This window comes from Malus sylvestris, chromosome 2 (assembly GCF_916048215.2).
Source record: "Malus sylvestris chromosome 2, drMalSylv7.2, whole genome shotgun sequence".
NCBI lineage: Eukaryota > Viridiplantae > Streptophyta > Magnoliopsida > Rosales > Rosaceae > Malus > Malus sylvestris.
In genome coordinates this window covers 26,027,280-26,052,502 of record NC_062261.1, presented here as the reverse complement: position 1 = coordinate 26,052,502, position 25,223 = coordinate 26,027,280, and the positions used below count along the sequence as shown (strand labels likewise).

General features: G+C 37.2%; 1 protein-coding gene across 1 annotated transcript; it reads left to right on the top strand.

Annotated features, from left to right (window-relative positions):
* The first annotated feature begins 323 nt into the window (after positions 1-323).
* Positions 324-19,579, top strand: LOC126634548 (uncharacterized protein At1g28695-like). Its single transcript, XM_050305067.1, has 4 exons — positions 324-656; positions 754-977; positions 5,960-6,146; positions 18,958-19,579. The coding sequence occupies exons 1-4, from the start codon at positions 414-416 to the stop codon at positions 19,498-19,500; spliced, it is 1,197 nt and encodes a 398-aa protein (XP_050161024.1). The 5' UTR covers positions 324-413; the 3' UTR covers positions 19,501-19,579.
* The last annotated feature ends 5,644 nt before the right edge of the window (positions 19,580-25,223 follow it).

The following is a 25,223-nucleotide window of genomic DNA, read 5'->3' as shown; positions in this document are numbered from 1 at the left end:
CACATAATAAGTTCAGTATCCTGGGTCCCGACTGGTAAGGACCTAAGTATTGTCCCACAAAAATGTATGGACTTTAGACCACCAACACAAAGACCCAAAGCCATAGAAATTAGGGAGTTTTAACAAAAACACTTCCGGTACTGCTTATTTTTAACGAAAAATCATATTTTTACATTTAACTGGCACAATTTATTATACCTTTAAAAATAGTTTTTCGTTAAAAGAAAAGTTTTTTTTTAGATTTTTCGTTAGTTTTCCTTAAAAATTACCCAAAAAAAACCGCTGTCTATATAAGCCTTGAAAAAATTGATGACACCGAAGGTCTCAGACGCATTGCATGACCTTTCTACCTAACCTACTCATCCACCCGCCACATTCTTCTCTCCTCGATCAGGGGCTTAGAGTTCATCCATATGACCGAAAACCCAACACTCTATTTTTGGAACCCCAAAACCAAAAACCACCATCGGATGTACACAAATACACACACTCCAATGGATCACCCAAAACACTCCTCTCTCGGATTACATCTTACCTTCCTCTCTTTACTCTTGGCTTGCGTTGTTTATCTTTGCATATGGTTGTCTTCGTCCTCTCTCATAAACCCTCTCTTTCCCTTTCAGAAACATGACGTCGACTGCACTGCGCAAACCCCGGTAAGTAATGAATTCAATGCTTTTAATCATCTGAGCCACAAGCGAGATTTCCGATCACCAGTATGTTCAATTTTCTGAATTTTAGTTTTTTTCGCAGATCGCAGCCGTGACCACCACTACGGAATTTAATGTGGTGGAAGACGAGCTTGAGACCGTCTTAGCCAAGGCCTCCATGGATAACAAAAGCGTGATCATTGCCGTTATCAACAAGGCATATGCAGTCCAAGATGTGAAGGCAGACACCACCATGCTTGACCTTTTCATTGAGAGTTTCTGGCAAGGGGAGGGGACGAGGACGTTGGTCGACCACCTTGTCCTTGTTAGTATGTAAGTTGTTGTACTGATTTGTAAACATTACAAGATTGTTATGTGTGTCATGTCTCAGCTTATAGGCTGAGCTATTGTGTAAAATTGTGATGTGTTGATTAAGTCTCATAGGGCTTATCATTTGACAAGTGTCTTGATCTTAAGATAGGTTGTGATGGTTGGTTGAGATTGAATTGAGGTTATGATTCTCTCTCTCTCTCATCTTTGTCATCAGATATATGTCTCTTCGGGTTGTTATGCCCATAATGCAATACAATGATAGAAGTTGAAAGGCTATGCTCTGTGTGTGCTCTCTCTCTCTGATTTCATCTTCTAAATCTTACAATCTTTCTCTCAAATCCTGTTAGACTTAGTTATATTAGTTGTATATTGCTGGATTCCAACATGGCCTCAGAGCCGAGTTCGATCTAGATTTCTGGGCGTTGTTTCTACGAGTGGGTCTCGGATTCACAGCAAAAGCTTATTGCGGTGATTCGAGTATCTAATATGGCAGGATCTGGAGGAGGAGAACTCCGGGCACCAATTTTCAATGGTGAGAATTTTGATTTCTGGCAAATCAAAATGAAGACCATCTTTCGCTCGTATGAACTGTGGAATATGGTTGAGAGTGGGTACAGAGCTCCGGCGAAGGAAGAGGAACTCACAGAGGCGGAGAGGAAGCTGCTGCGTGAGAATGTAGTTAAGGATGCTCGAGCACTGGGTATTATTCAAGGTGCAGTTTCAGACCAAATTTTCCCGAGGATTGCAACTCAGGAAAGTGCGAAGGCTGCGTGGGACATTCTGAAACAAGAGTTCGTTGGTGATAAACAAGTAAGATCTGTGAAACTTCAAGGTCTTAGGCGAGATTTTGAATATACTCGCATGAATGATAGTGAATCTCTTTCTGTGTATATTGCTAAGTTGTTTGATCTGATTAATCAAATGAAGAGTTATGGTGAAGATCTGAGTAATCAAAGGGTTGTTCAGAAATTGTTAATCAGTTTACCTAAGTCCTATGATAGTATTGCAGCAGTGATAGAGAATACTAAGGATTTAGACACCATAGATGCACAGGATGTTGTAGCTATCTTGAAAGGTTATGAACAACGGTTGGATAGACATGGAGAGAGTAGTATGGAGAAAGCATTTGCTAGTTTGAAGTTTGTCCCGAGGTCAAATAAGTTCAATGGTCAGCCAAACAGTAACAAATATCACAAGAATTTTAAGCCAAAAGAGAAACAATGGAGTAACAAGGGTGATTGGAGCAATAAGGGTGGATTCACTGTGAAAAATGAGGCAAACAATACTGGAGATAAGTGCAAGTTTTGTGATAAACTTCACTATGGAGAGTGTTGGGTTAAAAACAAAGTTAAGTGTCACAAGTGTAACAAAATTGGGCATATTGCAAGGTATTGTAATATGAACAAGACTGTGCAGCATGTGAACTTTGCTAATCAGGTTGAAGAAACTGGAAACTTGTTTTATGCAAATCATTCTGTAGAAGTAAGGAAGATAAGTGATGAATGGTATATAGATAGTGGATGTAGTAATCATATGACATCCAGAGAAGATCTACTTGTTGATATTGACAGGAAAGTGAAAGCAAAAGTCCAAGTTGGCACTGGAGTTTTGGTTGAAGTTGAAGGGAAGGGAACACTGATCATTGAAACTGTAAAAGGTCGAAGATATATAAAAGAAGTTATGCTTGTACCTGGTCTTACAGAAAATTTGTTAAGTGTGGGACAAATGACTGAGCATGGTTATTTTCTGTTATTTGGAGATTATAAAGTGGATGTGTTCGATGATAGATCCTTACAAAACCTGGTGGTCAGTGTGAAACAGAGAGGAAATAGATGTTTTCCCTTAATCCTCAACACAAACAAGGAGCTTGCATTGAGGACAAATGTGCAGGAGTGTGTTAGAATTTGGCACAAGAGGTTCGGTCATCTAAATTTCAGAAGTCTCAAACTGTTACAGAGTCAAGAAATGGTTTTGGGGCTGCCTGAAATCCAAGACAGTGAAACTGTATGTCAAAGTTGTGCACTGGGGAAAAATCACAGGGAACCATTTCCCAAAGAATCAATGTGGAGAGCAAAGGAACCTCTTGAACTAATACACTCGGATGTGTGTGGTCCTATGCAAACATCAAGTTTGAGTGGCAATCGATATTTCATTACTTTCATAGATGATTTTTCAAGAATGTGCTGGGTATATTTCTTGAGAAACAAATCAGAGGCCTTCTATGTGTTTAAGAAATTTAAAGCCATGGTTGAGCTTCAAAGTGGATATCATGTAAAGAAGCTAAGGACAGATAGGGGAGGTGAGTTCAACTCAAATGAGTTTGGAAAATTTTGTGAAGATTTGGGGATAGAAAGACAGCTCACAATTGCATACTCTCCACAGCAGAATGGAGTAGCAGAAAGGAAAAACAGGACGATTGTGGAGATGGCAAAGTGCATGATCTTTGAGAAAGGACTTCCAAACAATCTCTGGTGTGAAGCAGTAAACACATCTGTGTATTTGCTTAACAGGAGTCCTACAAAAGCAGTGAAGAATACTACACCTTTTGAGAAATTCAGTGGAAGAAAACCTGGGGTTAAACATTTGAAGGTGTTTGGTTCAGTTTGCTATTCTCTTATTCCAGGGAATCTAAGACACAAATTAGAAGAAACAAGTGTCATGGGTGTTTTCATTGGATATGGAACCTGTGAAAAGGGGTATAGAGTACTGAATCCCTTAACTCAAAAGGTCTTGTTGTCTAGAGATGTAATTTTTGATGAACATGGTAGATGGGACTGGGAGAAACACAAAGTCAAGGAAGTCTGTATTCCTTTATCTGCAATTGAGTCTTCAGAGGTGGATAAAATTGATGAGATGTCTGAATCTCATGAACAAGAAAGATCTGATGGGTCTCAAATTCAAGCTGGAAGTTCTACAGTTACTGCTATTGGTGAATCAAGTAGTTCACGGGTCTCTGCTCAGTATGATGATACTCCACTGAGGTATAGGAATTTGAGTGAGATCTATGAGAGATGTCACTTATGTATTGTTGAACCTGAATCCTTTGATGAAGCTGCACAGGATGAAGCTTGGAAAAAGGCAATGAAGGATGAAATGAATATGATTGAAAAAAATCAGACATGGGAGTTGGTGAGAAGACCCTCAAATAAGCCTGTGATTGGAGTGAAATGGGTGTATAAAACAAAGCTGAATTTGGATGGAACAGTTCAAAAGAACAAGGCTAGACTTGTTGCAAAAGGCTATGCACAAAAGCCTGGAATTGATTTTAATGAGACTTTTGCACCTGTTGCAAGATTAGACACAGTTAGAACTCTAATTGCACTGGCAGCAAAGAATAAATGGAAGTTATTTCAACTAGATGTGAAATCAGCTTTTCTGAATGGAGTATTAGAAGAGGAAGTATATGTTGAACAGCCAGATGGGTTTGTAGTGCAAGGAGAGGAAGAAAAGGTTTACAGATTACATAAAGCTTTGTATGGTCTAAAACAGGCACCTAGGGCCTGGTATGGTGAAATAGACTCATATCTTATGCTTTGTGGATTTAAGAAAAGTATCAGTGAGGCAACTCTGTACACCAAATACAAGGGAGACACAGAATTGATCATAGTATCCATCTATGTTGATGATATTATATATACTGGAAATTGTCAAGAGTTAATGGATGTTTTCAAAGCTGAGATGATGTCTAAGTATGAGATGACTGATCTTGGTCTCTTACACCATTTCCTTGGTATGGGGGTAATCCAAACTGAGGAGTGTATCTTCATTCATCAGAGAAATTATGCCTTATCTCTTCTGAAGAAGTTCGGACTACAGAATTGCAAATCAGTGAGTACTCCTTTGGTTCCAAGTGACAAACTGAGAAGAGAAGATGGAAGTGGAAATGCAGATGAAGCTCAGTATAGACAGATTGTAGGTAGTCTGCTGTATCTCACAGCAACTAGACCTGATATAATGTATGCTGCTTGTCTCTTAGCTCGGTTTATGCATTGTCCCACTAACAAGCACTATGGAACAGCAAAGAGAGTATTGAGATATGTTCAAGGAACCCTTGATTTTGGTTTGGAATACAAGAAAGGTGAAGGAACACTCTTAATGGGATACTGTGATAGTGACTGGAGTGGTTCAGAGGATGACATGAAAAGCACATCCGGGTATGCTTTTACTTTTGGAAATGGGATTTTCTCTTGGTTTTCAGTCAAGCAACAATGTGTTGCATTATCCACAGCCGAAGCAGAGTATATCAGTGCTTCTGAAGCAACAGCACAGGCTACTTGGTTGAGATTTGTCCTAGAGGATTTTGGTGAAATGCAAACGGTTGCAACACCAATGAATTGTGACAATACATCTGCCATAGCCATCACCAAGAATCCCATCTTTCATCAGAAGACCAAGCATATAAACCGAAGATATCACTTCATAAAGGAAGCATTACAGCAAGGAGTAATTGATTTGATTCACTGTCCTACAAAGGAGCAACTGGCAGATATCTTTACAAAAGCATTGGCAAGGGAGCAGTTCACTTACTTGAGAAATCTACTTGGAGTGAAATCAGTTCACAACTTAAAGGAGAGTGTTAGTATGTAAGTTGTTGTACTGATTTGTAAACATTACAAGATTGTTATGTGTGTCATGTCTCAGCTTATAGGCTGAGCTATTGTGTAAAATTGTGATGTGTTGATTAAGTCTCATAGGGCTTATCATTTGACAAGTGTCTTGATCTTAAGATAGGTTGTGATGGTTGGTTGAGATTGAATTGAGGTTATGATTCTCTCTCTCTCTCATCTTTGTCATCAGATATATGTCTCTTCGGGTTGTTATGCCCATAATGCAATACAATGATAGAAGTTGAAAGGCTATGCTCTGTGTGTGCTCTCTCTCTCTGATTTCATCTTCTAAATCTTACAATCTTTCTCTCAAATCCTGTTAGACTTAGTTATATTAGTTGTATATTGCTGGATTCCAACAGTCCTTGTGGCGGTTGATCAAATCGCCTACGACCGCTGCATGTTTCTGCGGCTCAATTGCTACCGGTTAGAGACGGACGGTGTGGATTTTGGGGGAGAGAAGATTTACATGTCTGAAGACTTTATCAAGATGATGTGGAGAAGAACTTGGTTGCTGTTGGAGGTTCTCAAGCGTGGCTACAGCTTCGTGTTCACGGTAACTTCTAATCTTTGTTTTATTATTTCTTTAATCAATACTTTAAACCACCACGCAGCCACACTAATGGTGTCGGTTATGGCATATACATAAATGGAAAGGAAACAGCACTGAATAAAATGTATACGGTTTTAGATAGGGGTGCGGCGGGTTGGACAGGATGGATGGTCAATCAACCTTAATCCAACTTTTATAATTTGGGTTTGGGTTAGGTTAGAGTTTAAACCCAACCTAAGTTGCACTGTTAGTTTTAGATGGATCTTGCCGTAAGATTTTTGCCTCTCTTTCTTTTTCTCCATTTTTATTTAGAGAGCTACTAGACCCATCCCATTATCTTATTTCTCTCCTCATGTTATAATCTCACCACCATAAAAAATTGGAAAAATTAAAATTCAATTTTCCCACCCACTTTTATTCCTAAAATATCCTCATTAGCACTCTCACTCCACTCCGAGCTTGTCTCTAGAATTATTGCACCAATGGAGAAATAATTTCAATTAAAACATCCAGCCAAAACAAAAACATTAAATTTGAACCGGAGAGTGGCCGGAGAAAGCAGTAAGCAAACTTTGGTTGCCTGCTGGTTATTGTGTTTGTCTTTGTCTTCAAGATTTTTATGAGAATTAATTTGCAGAAAATGTAGAAAATAGTATGGAACCAGACCGATTTCAAGCTGAGTCGCATTGGGATTTTATCGGATGAGTTAGGGTTTAACGGTAGATAAAGTGTTTGTAAACATAGGCCTATCTTTTAAGGTCATTATCGATCATTTTACAAATGAGCAAACTTGTAATTAAAATTTTTATTAAAAGGTGGGTAGGGAGATAAGAAACTGGTGGGAATACCAACACTATTTATTTTTTGGAATATTTAGAAGTGAAAGCGATTGACAATGGGGTTTTTTTTTTTTTTTTTTTTTTTTTTTCCCAATGTGGGCAAATTCTATTTAGTTCATTTAAACAACAAACTGGGAAAATTTAAAACGAAAAACAAACATGAAAGCATAAGAGCGTGTTATGAGAGTATGAATACCGATTCGCTGAATTAAAAGTATACGTTTATATGTGCCGGTTATATTTATCAACATCTGTTTAAAATGTTTTATAAGTGACAAGAAAAAAATTAGGGCGAATTTAGAGTTCAATATCCTGTAATGTAAGCAAAATAAAAGTGAATTCATGCACGATTAAGCTTTTGGTGATGCACATTTAATGAATGTGATGGGTTGGTGGGTATCCAGTAGAGTACAAGCTGGATGGGATGGTGCCTTCGACAGCGATACTTAGGGGTTTGATTACTTTTATGATTGACTTTGTATACAAGAACCAAGAAAAATAAGATATTGTTGGTAAATAATGTGGAGGGGGTGGATTTAGTTTTACGCTAGTAATAATATGATTTAAATTCATTTTCGTCTTCAAGGTATGTGAGTTTTGTGAAATTTTCGCCGGTATTTAGATTATTTTATCGATAAGAGGTGTAGAAATTGTTTCACCTTCCTTTCTATATCGATGCTTCAAAATCACGATATATAACAAATATCTAATAGATAAATAATGTAGCCTTAGAACACATTACAATTATCTTTATCATTGATACAACCAAGGTATAAAACATCGATGATATCGGAAATATCGGTAGTCCAAAAACACGGAAATTTCGATTGAAATATCGGAATATTATCGATATCGATAAAAATTAAATAAAAACCACGGAAATTGTAAGAAAAACTTGGAAATTTTTATTGAAACTTTGCAGGATGTTTATTTAGTCAATTATCTATTAGTTTATCACAAAAAATTGGAAGAAAATGCATTGCATGATAGATATAACTTATTTAAGTTGATTATATAGCGAGCTGACAAACATTGTGAGTGTAGAAAATATGTAGTAATTAATGAAAGAAGTTTAAACACACCATAATTATTTATATATAATGAATTAGTACAATATTTTACACTTTATACATTGCATGGTAAGATATATGAGTGACTTAGCAAGGTCTAAAATATCGATGATATCGGAAATATCGGTAGTTCAAAAAAATATTAGTAGTTCAGAAATACGAAAATTTCGATGAAAATATCGGAATATTATGGATATTTTAGACCATAGTTACAACCACCACTAAATATCGGTTTCACCGGTCGTACTTTGCTCTGTGCCAAAAGTTTGGAAACTATTTTAGTTGACCATTGGCAGTCACCACTTTTAGACATGATAGTAAGTTAGTAACACCGAGGGCATTTGTTTTATTGATTGGCTTATGGACTATGCACTTTTTTCTGGTGTAGCCCTATAAGATATAACTATTTTCACTTGTCATATAGTATTATGATATAATCTAGTGATATTATTGTAAGTGAGAGAACTTAGATTTGATTATCACCAAAAACGAACTTAAACCATATTATTGTTAGGATAATGTCATTTGTAAAAAAAAAAATATTTACACTTAAAATTTCTATTTTATAGGAGATGATTTTTTATTTATTTATTTATTAAAGCTCATATTCTAATCAAACTGGAATTATAGGAAGAAAATTCGGATTTAGCGTACTGACTGCAACCTCTCTTATGAAAACATGAAAAAAAAAAATACACTGAAAATTTTACAAACATTTTAATGTGCTTTTGTATAATTGTTCATAATCAGCACCACATGATACATTGAACAATTTACAAACATTTTGATGTGCTTATGCATAATTGTTCATAATTAGCACCACATGATTTATAAAGATCATTCATATGTCTGTTTTATCAAGAAATTAAAACAATTTAAATTAAGTTAGTCGGTGTTAGGGCTGGGCACGGGCCAGGTAGAAGGATTTTGATTTTAGGAACAAGACCTAACCCGAACTGTTTCAAACGGGCTAGTTCGGGAAGGGTCCACGGGTCCGATCACTTTTTTTTTTTTTTTTTTTTTGGAATGGCACCGATCTGCATGTTATGGAATGCATTTGATCCTCATTTCAGAAAACCAAACCGTTCTTTGTTTCGCTGGAACTCAAGTTCCATATTTGTCTCTTGCAACATCTACTTGAAACTCATCACAGTTACGAATAGCGGATTTGAGAAGGATCTTAATCGAGAATGGCAGGTTCTCTGCAACGTATAACACCAATACCATAGTAAATTTCACCACAAATTTTCACACTTTCAAGTGAAATAAACAAAATTAACACTCTGTTTCCTTGCAGTAATCCAAAAGCAACTACTTTCCACAAACACAAACCAAAAAGATTCAAACTTTCTACTCATTTCCCACACTTTCTCGGCAACCAAACAGAAGATATAAAACCAATAAAAGAAACAAACAAACCGATTATGGGATCGTTGAGAGTCGGCAAGCTGTAGTATTAGCCGAATTCGCCGCCATTCAGCTTCTCTAGCGCCGTCAGTATCTTCTAAAACGAATTCGTTGCTGCTGAAACCACCCCAAAGCATAAAAAATTAAAACAAAAAACCAAAAAATAAACAAATAAAAAGCTCCGATCAAGAAAAATAAATAAAAATAAAAGATCGAGTTGGTGGATAGTGATTGTACCCATTTAGCAATAAAGATCCGAGTTTTCGGTTTCGATTCAATTCGAACTTGAGTCGACGATTCGAGAGAGTGAAGTGAAGGAGGAAGAGGAAACACTTGACAACGTTATTTGTACTACAGGCAGTGCAGGGGTATATTCTTGAGGGTTGTTGAGCTTCAGAGGTGGCGATGGAGGTGAAGTCGGCGACTCGGAGTCTGAGTCCAACAACGAGTTTCCATACGAGGCAATCGGGGCCTCCATTCTAGTGACACTGTGACGGAGTCGAAAGGGAAAGAGATGGAGTGAGAGGGAAAGAGAGGAGCGAGAGAGAGGGATAGAGATTAGAGAGGCAGCTGAGACTTGAGAGAGTGATGATTCTGGAACTTGGCTTGGACTTGGGTAGACATAGGTAGAAACTAATGGTTGAGATTGAATGACAGGTTATCATTCAATCTTAGCCGTCTATTATAATTTGAAATGGGTCGGTCCGGGTACCCGTTTTTCTAAGTATTTGAACCCGGCCCGCCTCGTAAATGAAAAGGACCCGCCCCGTTTGTTTTCTAAAATATTAAGAACCAGCCCGTATCCACCCCGAACCATGATTACCCGTCCCGACCCGCGATTCCTGTACCCATTTGCCCACCCCTAGTCGGTGTGGTTTAAAATGAAAAAAGAAAAATGTTAGTCTAAATAGGTAGATTTGATTTTGCCTTTGTGTAGCCCACCTTACCTAAATGTGAAACAACACTAATATATATATATGTGTTGGTTTTGCCTTTATTGAAAAGACGCCATCCAGTTTTGCATCTTTTTCACTTTGAATTATATTTTGTTTTTTAACTAGTCAACATTGCCATGATGATTTGATATAATTATTATATTAATTTCTTTTTTTTTCGCTTATGTATTCTTGTTAATTGTTATAATAATTAACGAGAAATAAAAGTCCAACATTAAAGTAATATAGATTAAAACATAATGTGAGGAGGAGATCTGAAGACATTACCACGTTTGTATACAACTTTCTATTGAAAATGTGAGCATATGTACATGTTTTATTGCCGACATTCCTTGAACCAATTATCTTATGAGATATTTTTCATCTTTCTTTCTGCTTGTATTTTACACTTTTGGGAAGAGCTGAAAAGAATAAAGCCCTCACCAGTCAGTCACCATGCATGTCATTTTCCTACGAAAAAAAAATGATCACCTGAGATTGATTATTGAGGTGGTAGTTTAACTAATCTAATAAAATTAATTAGTCAATTTTGATCATAAAAAGAGGTTAATCTAGTTCAACTAATCTAGGTTTCCCTAGAGTGATTTCCTTAATTGTGTCATAGGCATTATAAAATAAATATGTTTTGACATATATGTAAATAGTATGATACGACCAATATGCATGTTGTAGAGAAACTTACATGCTTTGGAGTGATGAGATAACTGATGAGTGCTATACCAGGATAAAACCCTAAACCCTAGAACGTGTGCGACTTATTACATGTAACAGTAGATCTAACGTTATTTCATGGGGATCCTAGTTCTGCGGCCCTGATCGTATTAAATTTTCTAGAATGGTCAATACAATTAGAAATTAAGCAGAGGAAGGAGAAATAGCAGCCCTAGAACTTAAAGTCTTGCAGGGAACTCTATTGTTGGAGGTGTCGTCTTTGAGTGCCCTTAATTTTGCGGCTGCTACTACTAAGAATTTTCTACTGCTATATGCAAATCAATGTATTAAAAGGCAGAGGCGTGGTGAGGCGTTTCATGGATAGCTCCATCTAGGCGAAAGCCTTGAGGCGTGAGGCGAAGTCTCACGAAACCTAAATTTTTTAATATATATATGTATACTATTTAAATGGGATATGTGGAGTCTTAAAAAGAAAAAGAAAAAAAGGGTAATATAACGTTAAAAAGTATAGATGTCTTTTGAGTATTTTTAGGTATATTATAATCATGCCTTGCTACCAGTTGTCCTCCTTTATTAACACACACACACACACATCAAAACGTATAAAAATATGAAAACATTTTCTTTCTGCTTATCGTTTAGTGTTTTTTAATATTTATAAAATAATATAAAAAACAAAAATGTAAAAAAAAGAATATGATGTAACAGCTGTTAGGAAAGTGAAACAAATTCATAAAAAGGAAAAAGAAAAGAAAAATCAGCCACCAAGTTTGTGTCTTCTTTATCTTCTTCAAATTGCTTTGCAACTGAAAACAAAACCTAGATTTGAACCAAACTTTTTTTTTCAGATTTCGACAACTTTTATACAAATCGTTTCCCATTGAAACGCCCTGAGCGTGCCTCAGCCGTCCAGGTGTGCCCTGACGAAGCTAGGCGAGTGTTTTGCCGACTCCCACAAACCAGTGGCGGCAAGCCACCTGCCTAGCCTCAGAGGCCACCTAGGGGAGCTTTGAGGCGAGTATTTAAAACATTGATGCAAATTAATCAAATGCTCCCCAATAATAGGATAACAACTTATATGAAATAGGTTCGTGGGTGCTACCATGACGTCTAATACATTATTATGTGGAGAAAAATTACACATGATAATACGTTATTGGAGAACGCCACATGACTGTGAACTTTTTTCATGTAAGTCTTTCTCCAATAATAGAGCTACGAGCATTGGATGGCCTATCTTGATTCTGATTATTGTTTTTATTGTGGTCCCGTGAATCTAGCCAAACAATACTCGGAGTATTTAGTGCTACGTAGCATGAAAATTGAACCCAATATGATGAGGACAGTTCAACTTTTTGCTTTGAAAATTAGTTGTATAGGACTATTGAAATTCAGTTTAACAAAACTGTTTGTATATTTTCATCATATATTGTTATTATAAGAGAGACCGAGCCAGGCAAAGAACCCATTGAACAATTACAAAACAGCTACAAGGAAGAGACCAAAGATAAAAAGGCTAGCCCTAGTTGCAAGTTACAAGAAATCTAGAGTTGAAATACTAGAAGACAGAAACCCTAGAATTAAGGGATAGTTAGTAACAAAAAATGATGGTTTAGTAGCAGTTGCATCTCTACCTGAGAATGAGGGCTACAGTTGCAGTTGCAACTTGAACTTTGATGAGTTGTGATGTGCCTTGTGCAACCTTCCAACATAGACCCAAGTAGACTCAAGCATGCTCATACCCGGTCAGTTTCAATACTCCCTTTCAAGCTGGATCAAGAGGATTAATTGATCCAAACTTGCTCAACAATATTTGGAAATGAGTAGAGTCGAGAGCTTTTGTGAACAAGTTAGCAAGTTGATCGGAACTTCGAGTATACATTGTGTTAATGACTTTGGATTGGACTTGGGCACGGATGTAATGACAATCAACCTCAATATGCTTTGTCCTCTCGTGAAAAACTGGATTCGAAGCTATATGCATGGCAACTTGGTTGTCACAAAATAAAGACATAGGTTCCGTGTCGATGTTGCCAAGGTCAGCTAGGAGACTTTTTAACCAGATTAATTCATAAGCCGTGGATGCCATGGCTCTATACTCGACCTCAACACTTGATCACATAATCACCGTTTTTTTTTTACTCTTCTATGTCACAAGATTACCACCAATAAATGTACAAAAACCAATGGTAGACTTGCGATCAAGGGCATTACCTGCCCAGTCAGCATCAGTGTATGCCATAATGTGATTTAAGCGATGTTTCTTCATGAGCAAGCTTTTGCCAATTGACCCCTTCAAGTATCTAAGTATCCCTTTGACAATCTCCCAGTGAATCGGTGTGGGTGAATGCATAAATTGGCTGCCAAGGCTTACTGAATAAGCAATGTCAGGTCGTGTCATTGTGAGGTAGATTAGCTTTCCTACCATACGTTGATAGACATTAGGGTTTGAAAATGGTTCACTTTGGACATCTAATTGAAGTTTGCTCATAAGAGGGGTACGTGTTGACTTGCATTCCAACATGTGAGCTTCATCCAATAGATTAAGTACATATCTTCTTTGATTTAGAAACAATCCCTTGGAGGATGTGGCCATTTCAATGCCAAGAAAGTACTTTAAGATTCCCTAATCCTTAAGAGCAAATTGTTGATGAAGAGAGGATTTGAGAGCATTGATTTCTTTTATGTTGTCGCCCGTTATAATAAGGTCATCAACGTATATAAGGACAATGAGCTTTCCATTTGTACCATTGTGAACAAACAATGAAGAATCGGCATGACTCATCTAGAACCCTGCAGCTTCAAGAACTGAGCTTAACTTCGAGTACCAGGCTCGGGGGGATTGCTTGAGTCCATTATAGCCTTGTGAAGTTTGCAAACTTTGTTAGTTTCATGCTCTTGTGGATGTCTGGGAGGAAGCTTCATGTATACCTCCTCTTCAAGTTCATCATGGAGGAATGCATTTTTCACATCCATTTGAAATAGAGACTAGTCATGATTAACTGCGACAGACAACATCACTCGTACCGTGTTTATTTTGGCTACAGGAGCAAATGTCTCCTTGTAGTCAATGCCATAAGTTTGTGTGAAGCCACGTGCTACTAATCGAGCCTTGTGTCTTTCAATACTGCCATTTGAATGGAACTTTGTCTTGTATATCCACCTACTCACTACTGCCATTTTTCCCTTTGGAAGATCAACCACACTCCATGTTTGGTTGTCATTTAGTGCTTTGAGCTCTTCTTCCATTACTTCCTGCCATACTTGAAAGTGAGAAGCTTCATTAAAGTTCCTTGGTTCAACATTAGTGGACAACTGATTGAGAAATGCTGCATATGATGTTGACAGTTTTTGATAGGTTAAAGCTTTGGAGATGAGATGTCTTGCATTGTACGTAATGTACTATTGCAGCCTTAATAGAGGATGCCTGTCTTGAGTAGGATTTCTTTGTGGTGCCAAGATAGGTAGTGGTTCAGTGACTGAGTTTTCTTGATCATGAGTTGTTTCCTCACCCTTACGTTGCTCTGAGAGATGTTTGAGATGAATATTTTGAGGATTGCATTCATGTAGATGTGCTGGGGTAGGCAAAGGAAATATGTCCATAAGACTCTCCCCCTGAGGTTCTTCACTGCAACCTCTGTGAAAAAATGGAGTATGCTCATCAAATCGAACATCTCTTGAGACTCTAATCTTTCCATTATGAGGATTGTAGTATTTATATCCTTTTTGAGAGCTTGAATATCCCATAAACACACTTTTGACAGCTCTAGGTTCGAGCTTATCTCGATGTGCAACTTGAACATGTACATAACAGGTGCACCTAAAGGTTTTGAGGTGTGAGATATCAATATTTCTTCCCTTCATTACTTCAACGGGTGATTTTGAATTCAAAACACGAGTAGGTAATCTGTTGATGATGTAAGCTGCAGTGAGAAGGGTCTGAGACCAAAACCTTTTTGGAACATGCATTTGAAACATAAGAGACCTTGTTTTCTCCAATAAGTCACGATTCTTTCTCTCAGCTACACCATTTTGTTGTGGTGTACCAACACAGCTAGTTTGATGTAAAATCCCATGATTGCTCAAATAATTAGACATGTTATTGGATGTGTACTCAGTGCCATTGTCCGATTGTAAGATGTTTAACTTAGATGAGAATTGGTTTGTGATCAGTTTATGAAAGTCTTTGAAAGCATCAAAAAATTCACTCTTGAAATTTAAGAGATAAACCCAGGTGACCCAAGAGTAATCATCAATAAAAGTGACATAGTATTTATATCCATCAAATGATTTTACACGAGAAGGACCCCAGATACCTGAGTGAACAACCTCAAACATTTTACTAGTTCTAGACTTGGAAGAAACAAAAGGAAGTCTAGTTGCTTTTGACATTTGACATATCTCGCACTCATGCGGAGGTTTACAAAAATTAGGAAAGAGTTTGGTCATCACAGGTTCTGAGGGATGGGCCAGTCGAAGATGCCGAAGTTGGTATTCTTAAAGGAGACTTAGGCTGGCAATAGGGTTTTTAATAGGCTTAAACTTCTTGGAAAGATAATAGAGTCCATTTGAGAGAAACCCTTCACCAATCTTCTTTCGAGTAACTCGATCCTGAAATACAACATTGTGATGAGAGAATATGGCAAGGCAATCTAGAGTGGTTGTGATTTTTCCTATGGACAAAAGCTGGAAGGGAAATGAGGGTACATACAAAGTTGTTGACTCGATCTCATCACTTAACAATTTAAGTTTTCCTTTTCCTAGAATAGGTTCTCCTTTCCCATTTGCTACAGACACATGTGTAGATTTAGGCATATTTTGAAACTTATCTAAGCAAGAAGACTTGTTTGTTATATGATCAGTGGCACCTGAGTCTATAATCCAACAATCATGTGTAATTTCATTGGGTGCATTGGAGAGGGCAGTGATGATACCTGAAACATTGTCTTGAGTTGTGGTCTCAGTCTTCCTCATCTTCAGTGGTGCATCCTCTTCTTTGAAGAAAACTGGCAAATTCATTTATCAAATATATTGGATTTGCAGTGAAGTTTGCAATTCCACCTATCGAAGAACTAGTTGAATAGAGAGCCTTTGGAGTGGTTCCTTTCCCTTCTTTATCAAACCTTGGTTTTAACTTCGGGTGCAAGATCCAGCATATTTCCCTTAGATGCCCTTTCATGTTGCAGTAAGTACATTTCCAATCTACCTTCTTTCCAGTGAAAATTTTTTCACCAGTGTGTTTATGATTGCTATGAAAGTCCTAGCCTCAGAGTTAGACTTAGGCTTAATGTGCATGACTTTTCTTCGAGTTTCATCCCTTTGAACAACTTGACAAACACTATTAAATAAGGGCAGATTGAGGGTCATCAACAAATGACTTCGAAGATCTTTATATTCAGCTCTTAGACTTGCCAGGAGTTAAAACACTTTGTCTTCATTAGCTCTTTTAAGGAGCGCAGCAGAATCAGTTGTATGTGGTCGGTACATGTCGAGTTCATTCCACATGGATTTCATGCTTCCAAGATGTTGCACGAAGGATTGGTCACCTTGCCTTAGCCCAACAAGGTCCTTCTTGAGTTGAAATATACGAGCAACATTATTTTTGGCTGCCATACATCTCTTTGATAGATTCCCACAAAATACGAGAGAACTCTGAGTAGCTGAAGAGCTCAGATAACTTAGGTTCCATGGAATTAAGTATCCAAGACATAACAAGTTGATCATTTGCATGCCATGCACCATACGATGTAGAGGATGGTTGAGGTGCTTCAATACTTCCATTGACATACCCTAGCTTCAATCTTCCACCTAGGGCAAGAGAAATGGCACGTGACCACGGTAAGTAATTGAACTCATTTAGCAACACGGAGCATAGACGCAGATTTGGATTGATCTCACCATGAATTATACTGGGAGACGGAGTGTTTAAAGAGCTTGTAGCCTCTTGGCTTGAAGCCTGATCTTCTGCCATTACGGTGAATGAAGAACATAAGAAACAAAGTTTTTTTTTTTGAATGAATCGGACTGCAGAGACAGGACCCTATGGTTCCTGCTCTGATACCATATTGAAATTCAGTTTAACAAAACTGTTTGTATATTTTCATCATATATTGGTATTACAAGTTAGGGCTCTTATAGTGAGACCGAGCCAGGCAAAGAACCCATTGAACAATTACAAAATAGCTACAAGGAAGATACCAAAAGATAAAAAGGCTAGCCCTAGTTGCAAGTTACAAGAAATCTAGAGCTGAAATACTAGAAGACATAAACCCTAGAATTAAGGGATAGTTGGCAACAAAAAAATGACGATTTAGTAGCAGCTGCAACTCTACCCGAGAATGAGGGCTAGAGTTGCAGTTGCAACTCGAACTTTGATGAGTTGTGATGTGCCTTAAGCAGCCTTCCAACATAGACCCAAGTAGACTCAAGCATGCTCTTACCCGGTCAGTTTCAATAGGACCCCATTTTCCTCTTTCCCCTTCTCCAATTGTTGCATATGTTTCTTGATTTCTTTGCATCTTTCTTTTGTCTATCAGTATCTCTTGGGGTACAACTGTTATTCTTGTCATGGGATAAGACTCTTGCACCACATGCTCGAGTTGACATCGATTTCTTCTTGCCAGTTGCCAGACAAAGTTAATGGAAACTTTATGTGCTACTGCAAGAGATATTTTCTATCAGAGTGTGTATGGTGCTGTTTTATCAGATTTTAGTGTGCCATTAAATATTTAAGGGAGTAAAATTTCTGTGTGTAAGACACCGGTCAGAGAAAGGATTTTGTGTATATAGTGTAAGCAGGGCCGGCCCAGGCCCAGTGCAGAAGGGGCGACCGTCCAGGGCCCAAAAAAATTAGGGGCACCAAAATTATTAGGACGATATATTTATATATGTTTTTATAAGAGTACAAATTTATAAAATTTGATTCAAAGACACAGAAATTTAACTAGAAGTGGTGGTTTGTCATTTGAAAATAATAAGGAGGTCTTGTGTTCAAAACACCATGTGTGCTTATTTACTTTCCTTTTTTTTACAAATTTCGTTTTATAAGTGTATAAATTTAGAAAATTTGGTTAAAGGATAAAGAAGTTTAATTAGAAACAATGATTTTTGTTGTTTAAAATTAACAAGAGGTCCTAAGTTCGAAATGGTATGTGCATGTTTATTCTTTTCAATTTTTACAAATTTTTGTTTGGTTGGTAATTTATTTTTAGTTACTATCTAGTAGCTATGTGGGTTGTTATTTTTAAATATTCGTTTTAATTCAAGTCTAATCTTCAACAAAGAATAATACGTAGACCAAATTTGCAAATTATATGACGTGTCATCAAAATGTTTAATTTAGTAAAACTCGAAAACATCATTATTTTTTAGTCCCATATTGACAAGGTTAGTAAATAAGAAAAAAACACCTCACGATTTATTCAAAAACACATTCAAAGTTCAAATGGAAAACAAAACTCATCATCTATCTTCTTGTAAGCCCGAAGTTTTTTTGTTTCCCTCTCTCAATACAAAATAAATTAGTTTTTCTGTGTTTCTAAATTATTGAGTTTGAAGTGTTTTTCTAAGTATAATTTTTTCGATGTCTTATGTGTGAAGATAAATAATTTTCTTACATGAAGTTAGGGCACTTTTTTTTACGTCGTCCCGGGCCTCAAAAATCTCTAGACCGGCCCTGAGTGTAAGTACTTATATCGATCATGTAGATAGTGTATTGAAAATACGTTGACATACTGATATTAATTGATCAATGTTATCGATAGCTTATTGATATGCTATCGTCAATCCGTCCGTTAATAATGAACATACGAAACAGAAGACTTTGTTTAAATCACTTAATTTTTTCCTTTGGGCTTCTCATTTGTAACAGGATACTGATGTGTTGTGGCTAAGGGACCCCTTCACAAAACTAAGCAAAAACGAAACAGAAGATTTACAAATAAGTACGGATATGTTCTTTGGGGATCCATGGAACGTCAGTCAGTTAATCAACACTGGCTTCTACTACATCAGATCCAATAATAAGACCATTGCACTGTTTGATAGATGGTACACCTCCAAGGACAATGCCACGGGACTAAAGGAGCAGGATGTCCTATTGAACCTAATCCGAGGGGGTATTGTTGACGAGTTGGGACTTAGGGTAAGGTTCTTAGACACCCTATATTTTAGTGGTTTTTGCCAAGATAGCAAGGATTTCGGGCAAGTGAGCACGGTCCACGCCAATTGTTGCCGGAGTATTGTCGCCAAGGTTAAGGACTTGAAGGCCGTCCTCGGGGATTGGAAGCGGTTCAAGAAGTTCATGTCCCACAAAAGGAGTTCTGGAACAAGTACGAGGAGTTTCCAATGGACTGGGCATTTTGGATGTTTGAATTCATGGGCTGTTCCTAATAACTCTGGTAGCAACTCATAAGACAAGAATAATGTATTTTTTTTATTTATAAGAAGACTTGAGTAATGTTAAGAGAAAGGTTAATCATTCGGAAAGGAAATCGTTTTCTATTTTATTAGGTTCAGGTGAAAGAAGGGAATAATTGAACACTGTCGTTTAAAATTTGAGGATAAATGCACTACCACTAGAGTTATAAGCCCCAGGAAGTAGTTTGATAAATTCAAATTTAGGTCTCGTTCTTTTTTTCTCCTTTTTTATTTCTTTTAAGATGATCAAAATAAGTCTGTATACGATTCAAATGTGCGTCAAAAAATTAAAGTAGTGTATATAAGAATTTAGAAGTCATATTACTAACAATAGTGTGATTCTTATCGAATATGTAATAGTAAATGTTGTTCTACACATGAGTACTACAACTAGTGTTCATTGTTAACCATGTATTACTTCAAAACCAAAAGGTGCTCACATTTTTCTTTTTATTTTGTATTGCGTACTACAAAAGTTGAAAATACCACTTATGATAACACTCAACGAACTTTGTTTTACTTCAAGTTATATACCTTCCTTAAACTCTCTAAAGCTCTCGGTTTCTTTTTATATGGATATTTGATTTTAAACCAATCAAAAACCTATAATAATATATCAATCATGTTTTATCTTAATGAAGAGGTTTATGGACTTTTGTTGTACACGATGCACCAAAACTAAACAAAAATTATGGAAAAGGATTGTTGCCGGATCCTTTTCCTAGGGATTCATAGTTTCTGTTTCATTGTACTCAAATTAATGTCATTTTATGTTAGATTTTAATGAGTATTGTGTGACAACCCGTTCCTAATTTTACGATTTTATTAATTTTAAAAGAGTGAATGGACAAAAATACGCCTAGAGGAAAGATTGTTGACTTTGGTTAACCATCATTTTGGAACGCGTATGAGCTATTATTTTACCGTAACCTCGAAGTACTTGACGAAACGAACGCGTAGGCACAAGCGAAATCGAATTTGGATCAACGGTAAAGATTTTACGAAACTACGAAACTTGAGGGTGTTTTATGAAATTTGAATTTTGAGTCTTTTATTATTTTATTATTTTTTGAGTGAATATTTTAAATATTTTATAATTTTTCTAGCCCGTAGGGCCCACACCCACACAAACTCTCCACTATCTTCTTGTCATGTTTCCTCTTTTCCACCATTCTTAGACTCCTTTCTCTTCTCTCTACCTTCTCTCTCTGTTACTCTCATTATGCCTCACCTTTCTCTTGTGTCTCACCCTGCAACCACAATGGCAATATCAGTGTCCACCAACTGGCCATCTCCTCTAGCAAACTCCACCAAACCACCACTGGGTTTTCTTTCTCTTCCATCTTCCTGCAATCTTTCTCTCGTCCCTCTCAAACTCTCTTACTCTCCTGTCTCTTTGGGATGCACTGAGATGGTGCAATGGCAAACACGGAACCACCACCATCGTCGTTTCAACAAGTTTCAACCACAAAACAACTCACTCCATTTTCTCCTTTAGATTTTTCACTCTCTAGACTCTGTGCACACTTCACATAAACGTAACGAGGAATGTCGCCATGTTTTCCGGCGAGTTTGCAAACTTCCGACAAGGGTAAGCTATGAAAACAACCTAAAAAATTCTTGGATCATGTTTTAGTACGTGTTCTAGCTTTCTTAAGGGTTTTGATGAGGGTTTTGGTACATAACCACTGTGGGAAGACTTCCCAGATTTTTCGGTGACTTTAGAGCCCTTTTTCAGCCACCGCCGGCCACGGCCGAGGAACCCAATGGTATATTTCAACTCCATGTTTCTTGGGCTTCATTGTGATATATTGGATGACTAGGTTTAGTAAAGTTTTGTGGTTGATCGGAGCTGGGTACTTCTGGCCTTCTTTTTCGTTGGGTTCGGCGACCTGTGAGTCCAAACCTTTGGCCAACCTGACCCAATTCTGAAATGGGCTGAGTATATTCTTTGGAATATTCCTTGTGTTCACTTTTTTTTAAATTTTCTCAAAAACCCTCTTAGGCTAATTTTGACTTTTTGTTAACTTTTTACAAAATTTGCCCGGGACCCTTCTTAGCGTATTTCTACACGCTGATTCTGAATCCGTCGTCCATTTCTTCAAATTTAATTGTTTCAGTAGAGTTTTACTAACATATCCCAATACTATGGTTAAGTGCGATTACTATCGAAGACTCCAACTTTCCTAGTTTGAACGGCTAAGACCTTGTAACTATCTGTGAGTGGGTCTTTGCTTTTAAATAGTATTATTTATATAGTTTCCATTTATATATTTGAAAAAGAATTTCTTACGTATGCCTAGATTAGTCTAATGTTTATAAAAATTAGCGAAATGACGGAATTTACGAAATTATCCTAAATCCTACGAGATGCACAGGTATGCATACTTTTGTGGGATTTTAATTATGGCCATGATTAAATTTTATTGAATAGTATTATGTCGACGTAAATTAGTGATTTACCGCTGTATGATTTTATTTACGTTATCTGCTCATCGTTGTTGCACCGATATTAGTACTCGCCCAGGCCAGGGCTAATCTTCCACGTGTATGTTCACAACGTATCATACACTCACTTTGGATCCATTGTAGGTGCCAGTCCTGTCCTAGATTGCTATAGGCAATTAGGACTCATATGTGATGTGCATAGCTCCAATCTTCACGTGATTGTAGTACTAGAGCATAAATCATTATTACACCCAGTCATGTTCATGTCAGAATACCTATGCATGAACTCGTGTGTCAGCATATGTCGATAAGCACTCGATGTGATATGTTCATTTCTGCGAGATATTGTGATTACTGGTAGTTATATGCCTATTTACGTATTTTGTGATGTATTGAATTCTTGAGATATTACAGGCTACGGTAAGTGTTTTCATACTTTACGTAGTATGTATATTTGGAAACTATACTGGTTTTACGGTGAGAGGTTATAATGTTTTCAAAAAGATTTTTAGAAAACTTTATTTTTAGGCCCACTCACCCTTGTTTTTCGCTCCTCTAGGTTTTAGTGCTGAGCTTTCGTGTCGACAAGATTTCTTGGCAAATCTTGGTATAAGTGGTTACCTTCGATGGTATGATTCTCAACCTACATAACTATACTTTACTTATGCTCTGACATCACATGTGAAATGGGTTCATTCTCGCTCACTAGTGCACTCTTATATTTAGGCACTTTAGGTATAAATTTATTCATATTTTCCACATCACTACACTTATGGCTTCGTCACCATTCTGATGTCGGCCAGCACAGCTCGATTTGGAGTCCAGTGGACATTTCGACTCGAGGTGTGTCAGTTTGATATCAGAGCATAAGTTTGGGTTGTATTCCGTTCATCACACGCGTGATGTAAGCATTCTTGGTTCTTGAACCTAAGTGTTAAATCTTGCCACCTTGTCGAATATGAAAAACGTGTTAGCTTTTCCCTAAGTTTTGGGGATTTTAGACGACTTATCGACGTTCTATAAGAACATTTTGGGGACCACCTCTAGACTTTAAACAAAGAACCTTCCTACCAATGAAAATCCCGATTCGGAGATGAGTTTGTGGCCCTAAAGTAGGGCTATTGTGTCGGTAATTATGTACCACCGAAGGCTTTACTCATTAATTCCACTACTATTATCTCGTCCTCTTTACCAACCCTTTCGAATTAGGAAACCAAGAATAGTTTTGATTCTTTGGCAGTATCCGTTAGTATACCATCTATCAGAATTCCTACGAAGTTTACTTTCGTTGAGATTCCAAAAATGTCTTGAGCGACAACCTGGTGCTAAAGTGGTAGCACTCGACGGAATAACATCTGGGAATGTTTTCAAACGTACAAATGATTGTTCCGGATCTTCAGGAGGAAGATTGACTTCTGTTTAAGTTCGTTCTAAAGTAGATTATTAGCAAATTCCTTTTTTCGGCCTTAGGACATTCCAACCAATACTAGTTTTCAGAGTTTCTTTTGGTGCTGTACTCGTGATTTCAATGAGCATAGGCACAGGTGTACAAGTTGTTATACCTACAGTCAGTAGAAATCTTCGAAGTAGTAAGCATTTTCCCTAGAATTAATGAAACCACCTCACAAGACTAGTTCCTTACCAATCATCTGAAACCATTTACCCGAGCGGGCTCTAACCTGGAATCAGCCTACGGTGGCGCTACTAATTGACGATATTATCCGATATCTAGGAACTTTCAACCAGTATTCAGACAATATGATTTTTGATATTGGACACATGCTAGTATCTGGGAATGATACCTTTATGCCAGAACGATGGGTAACGAGCAATATCAAAAATAGCATGAATGCGTTAATTAGCGGCATGATGGTCAGACTGATTAATAGTGATTACCTGAGCCAAAGAAATAAAATCGTGGAAATTAGAAGCAAGCCTTGTAGGAAGATCGTGAACTCGCAATTGTGTTAACCATTTTACCCATCTAGGTAACCAGAACATTCTCGACCAGTCACATTTCTTATCACTTCTACAAGCAAACATTAGAATTGTAACACAAGTCGTAGAGAAAGGAAGTAGTATTATATGTTTCGAGGACATATACCTTTGGCGTCATTTCTCAAAATTTTACCTGGGATATCACCAAATGGTGAAGTGAAGGACACCATCAATCCACTTTCTCATACTACACCAGTTTTTCTTGCTTTTTTTTCAAATAAGTCCTACATCATTTCGAGAAATTAGTTATTAAAGCTTATCGATTAGGAATTTATCCATCCAAACACCTTATCTAGGGAATCTCAAACTTATCTGCGAAGGCCAAAGGCTAAACCTTAGGATCGTACCTAGATTTTAGCAACATAATCGAGCGACGATTAAAAACCGTTAACCCCTACTTTAAGTTGATGGTCTCTCTAACCAACTTTTGGAACCTGAGTTTTCTTCCATAGCCTAACGAATTCATTGTAGTCTTACAGGCGACTTTCCCACCTACTTCAGCAACGAGATCAAATTTTCTAAGCACCGATAGTCAGCTTTATACCAAATTTCTCAAATGTTATTTTTGTTTAAATTGGTACTTTTCTTGGGATACGTGATCTCAGCAGACTATATTCTTTTCTTTTTCCCAAAAAGGATTTAGTGGAAGAAGGTTGAAATCCTCACAAAGTGTTGTGAAATACGTGATATCCTTGGTTTTGTCGATTTTATCGGTCGTTTGTTAGCGATTTTTCAGCTATGGCGTTTTTCTTCACATGTCAACTGAGGAAAGTTAGTTTAGTTGTGATGTTGATTATGAATAAAGTTTCTAACAATCGAACTGTTGTCTCACCTCACCTTTGTTTTACACCTTTTGATGACATTGATCATTTTGAAATCCACGATGACGTTTTCTTTTGGATGTTTTGGCTGTGTAGATGCAACATGACAAAGTACCACTTATCTTTCCGAACGGTTAGAACCATTCGAAATGAACCATCTTATTCATGACCTAGAGACAATAGTTATCATCTTCATTTGAAAACTGGATGACATTTCTCTGTGGAGAAAAGTGTTCAAAATCTTTACTAACCTTAGACCTCTCAAATACATCTTCATTTGAAAGGAACTAGATTTCTGACTATGGCAATGGAAAAACCAAATCAATGTCTACGATTGCACCATCATGTGTTATCCAGATTGTGCAAACATAATTACTAATTACCGCAGCAAAAGACATATCTACCCTTAAACATTTTCAGCTTGTCCTACCTCATTTCAATTGGAATTCAT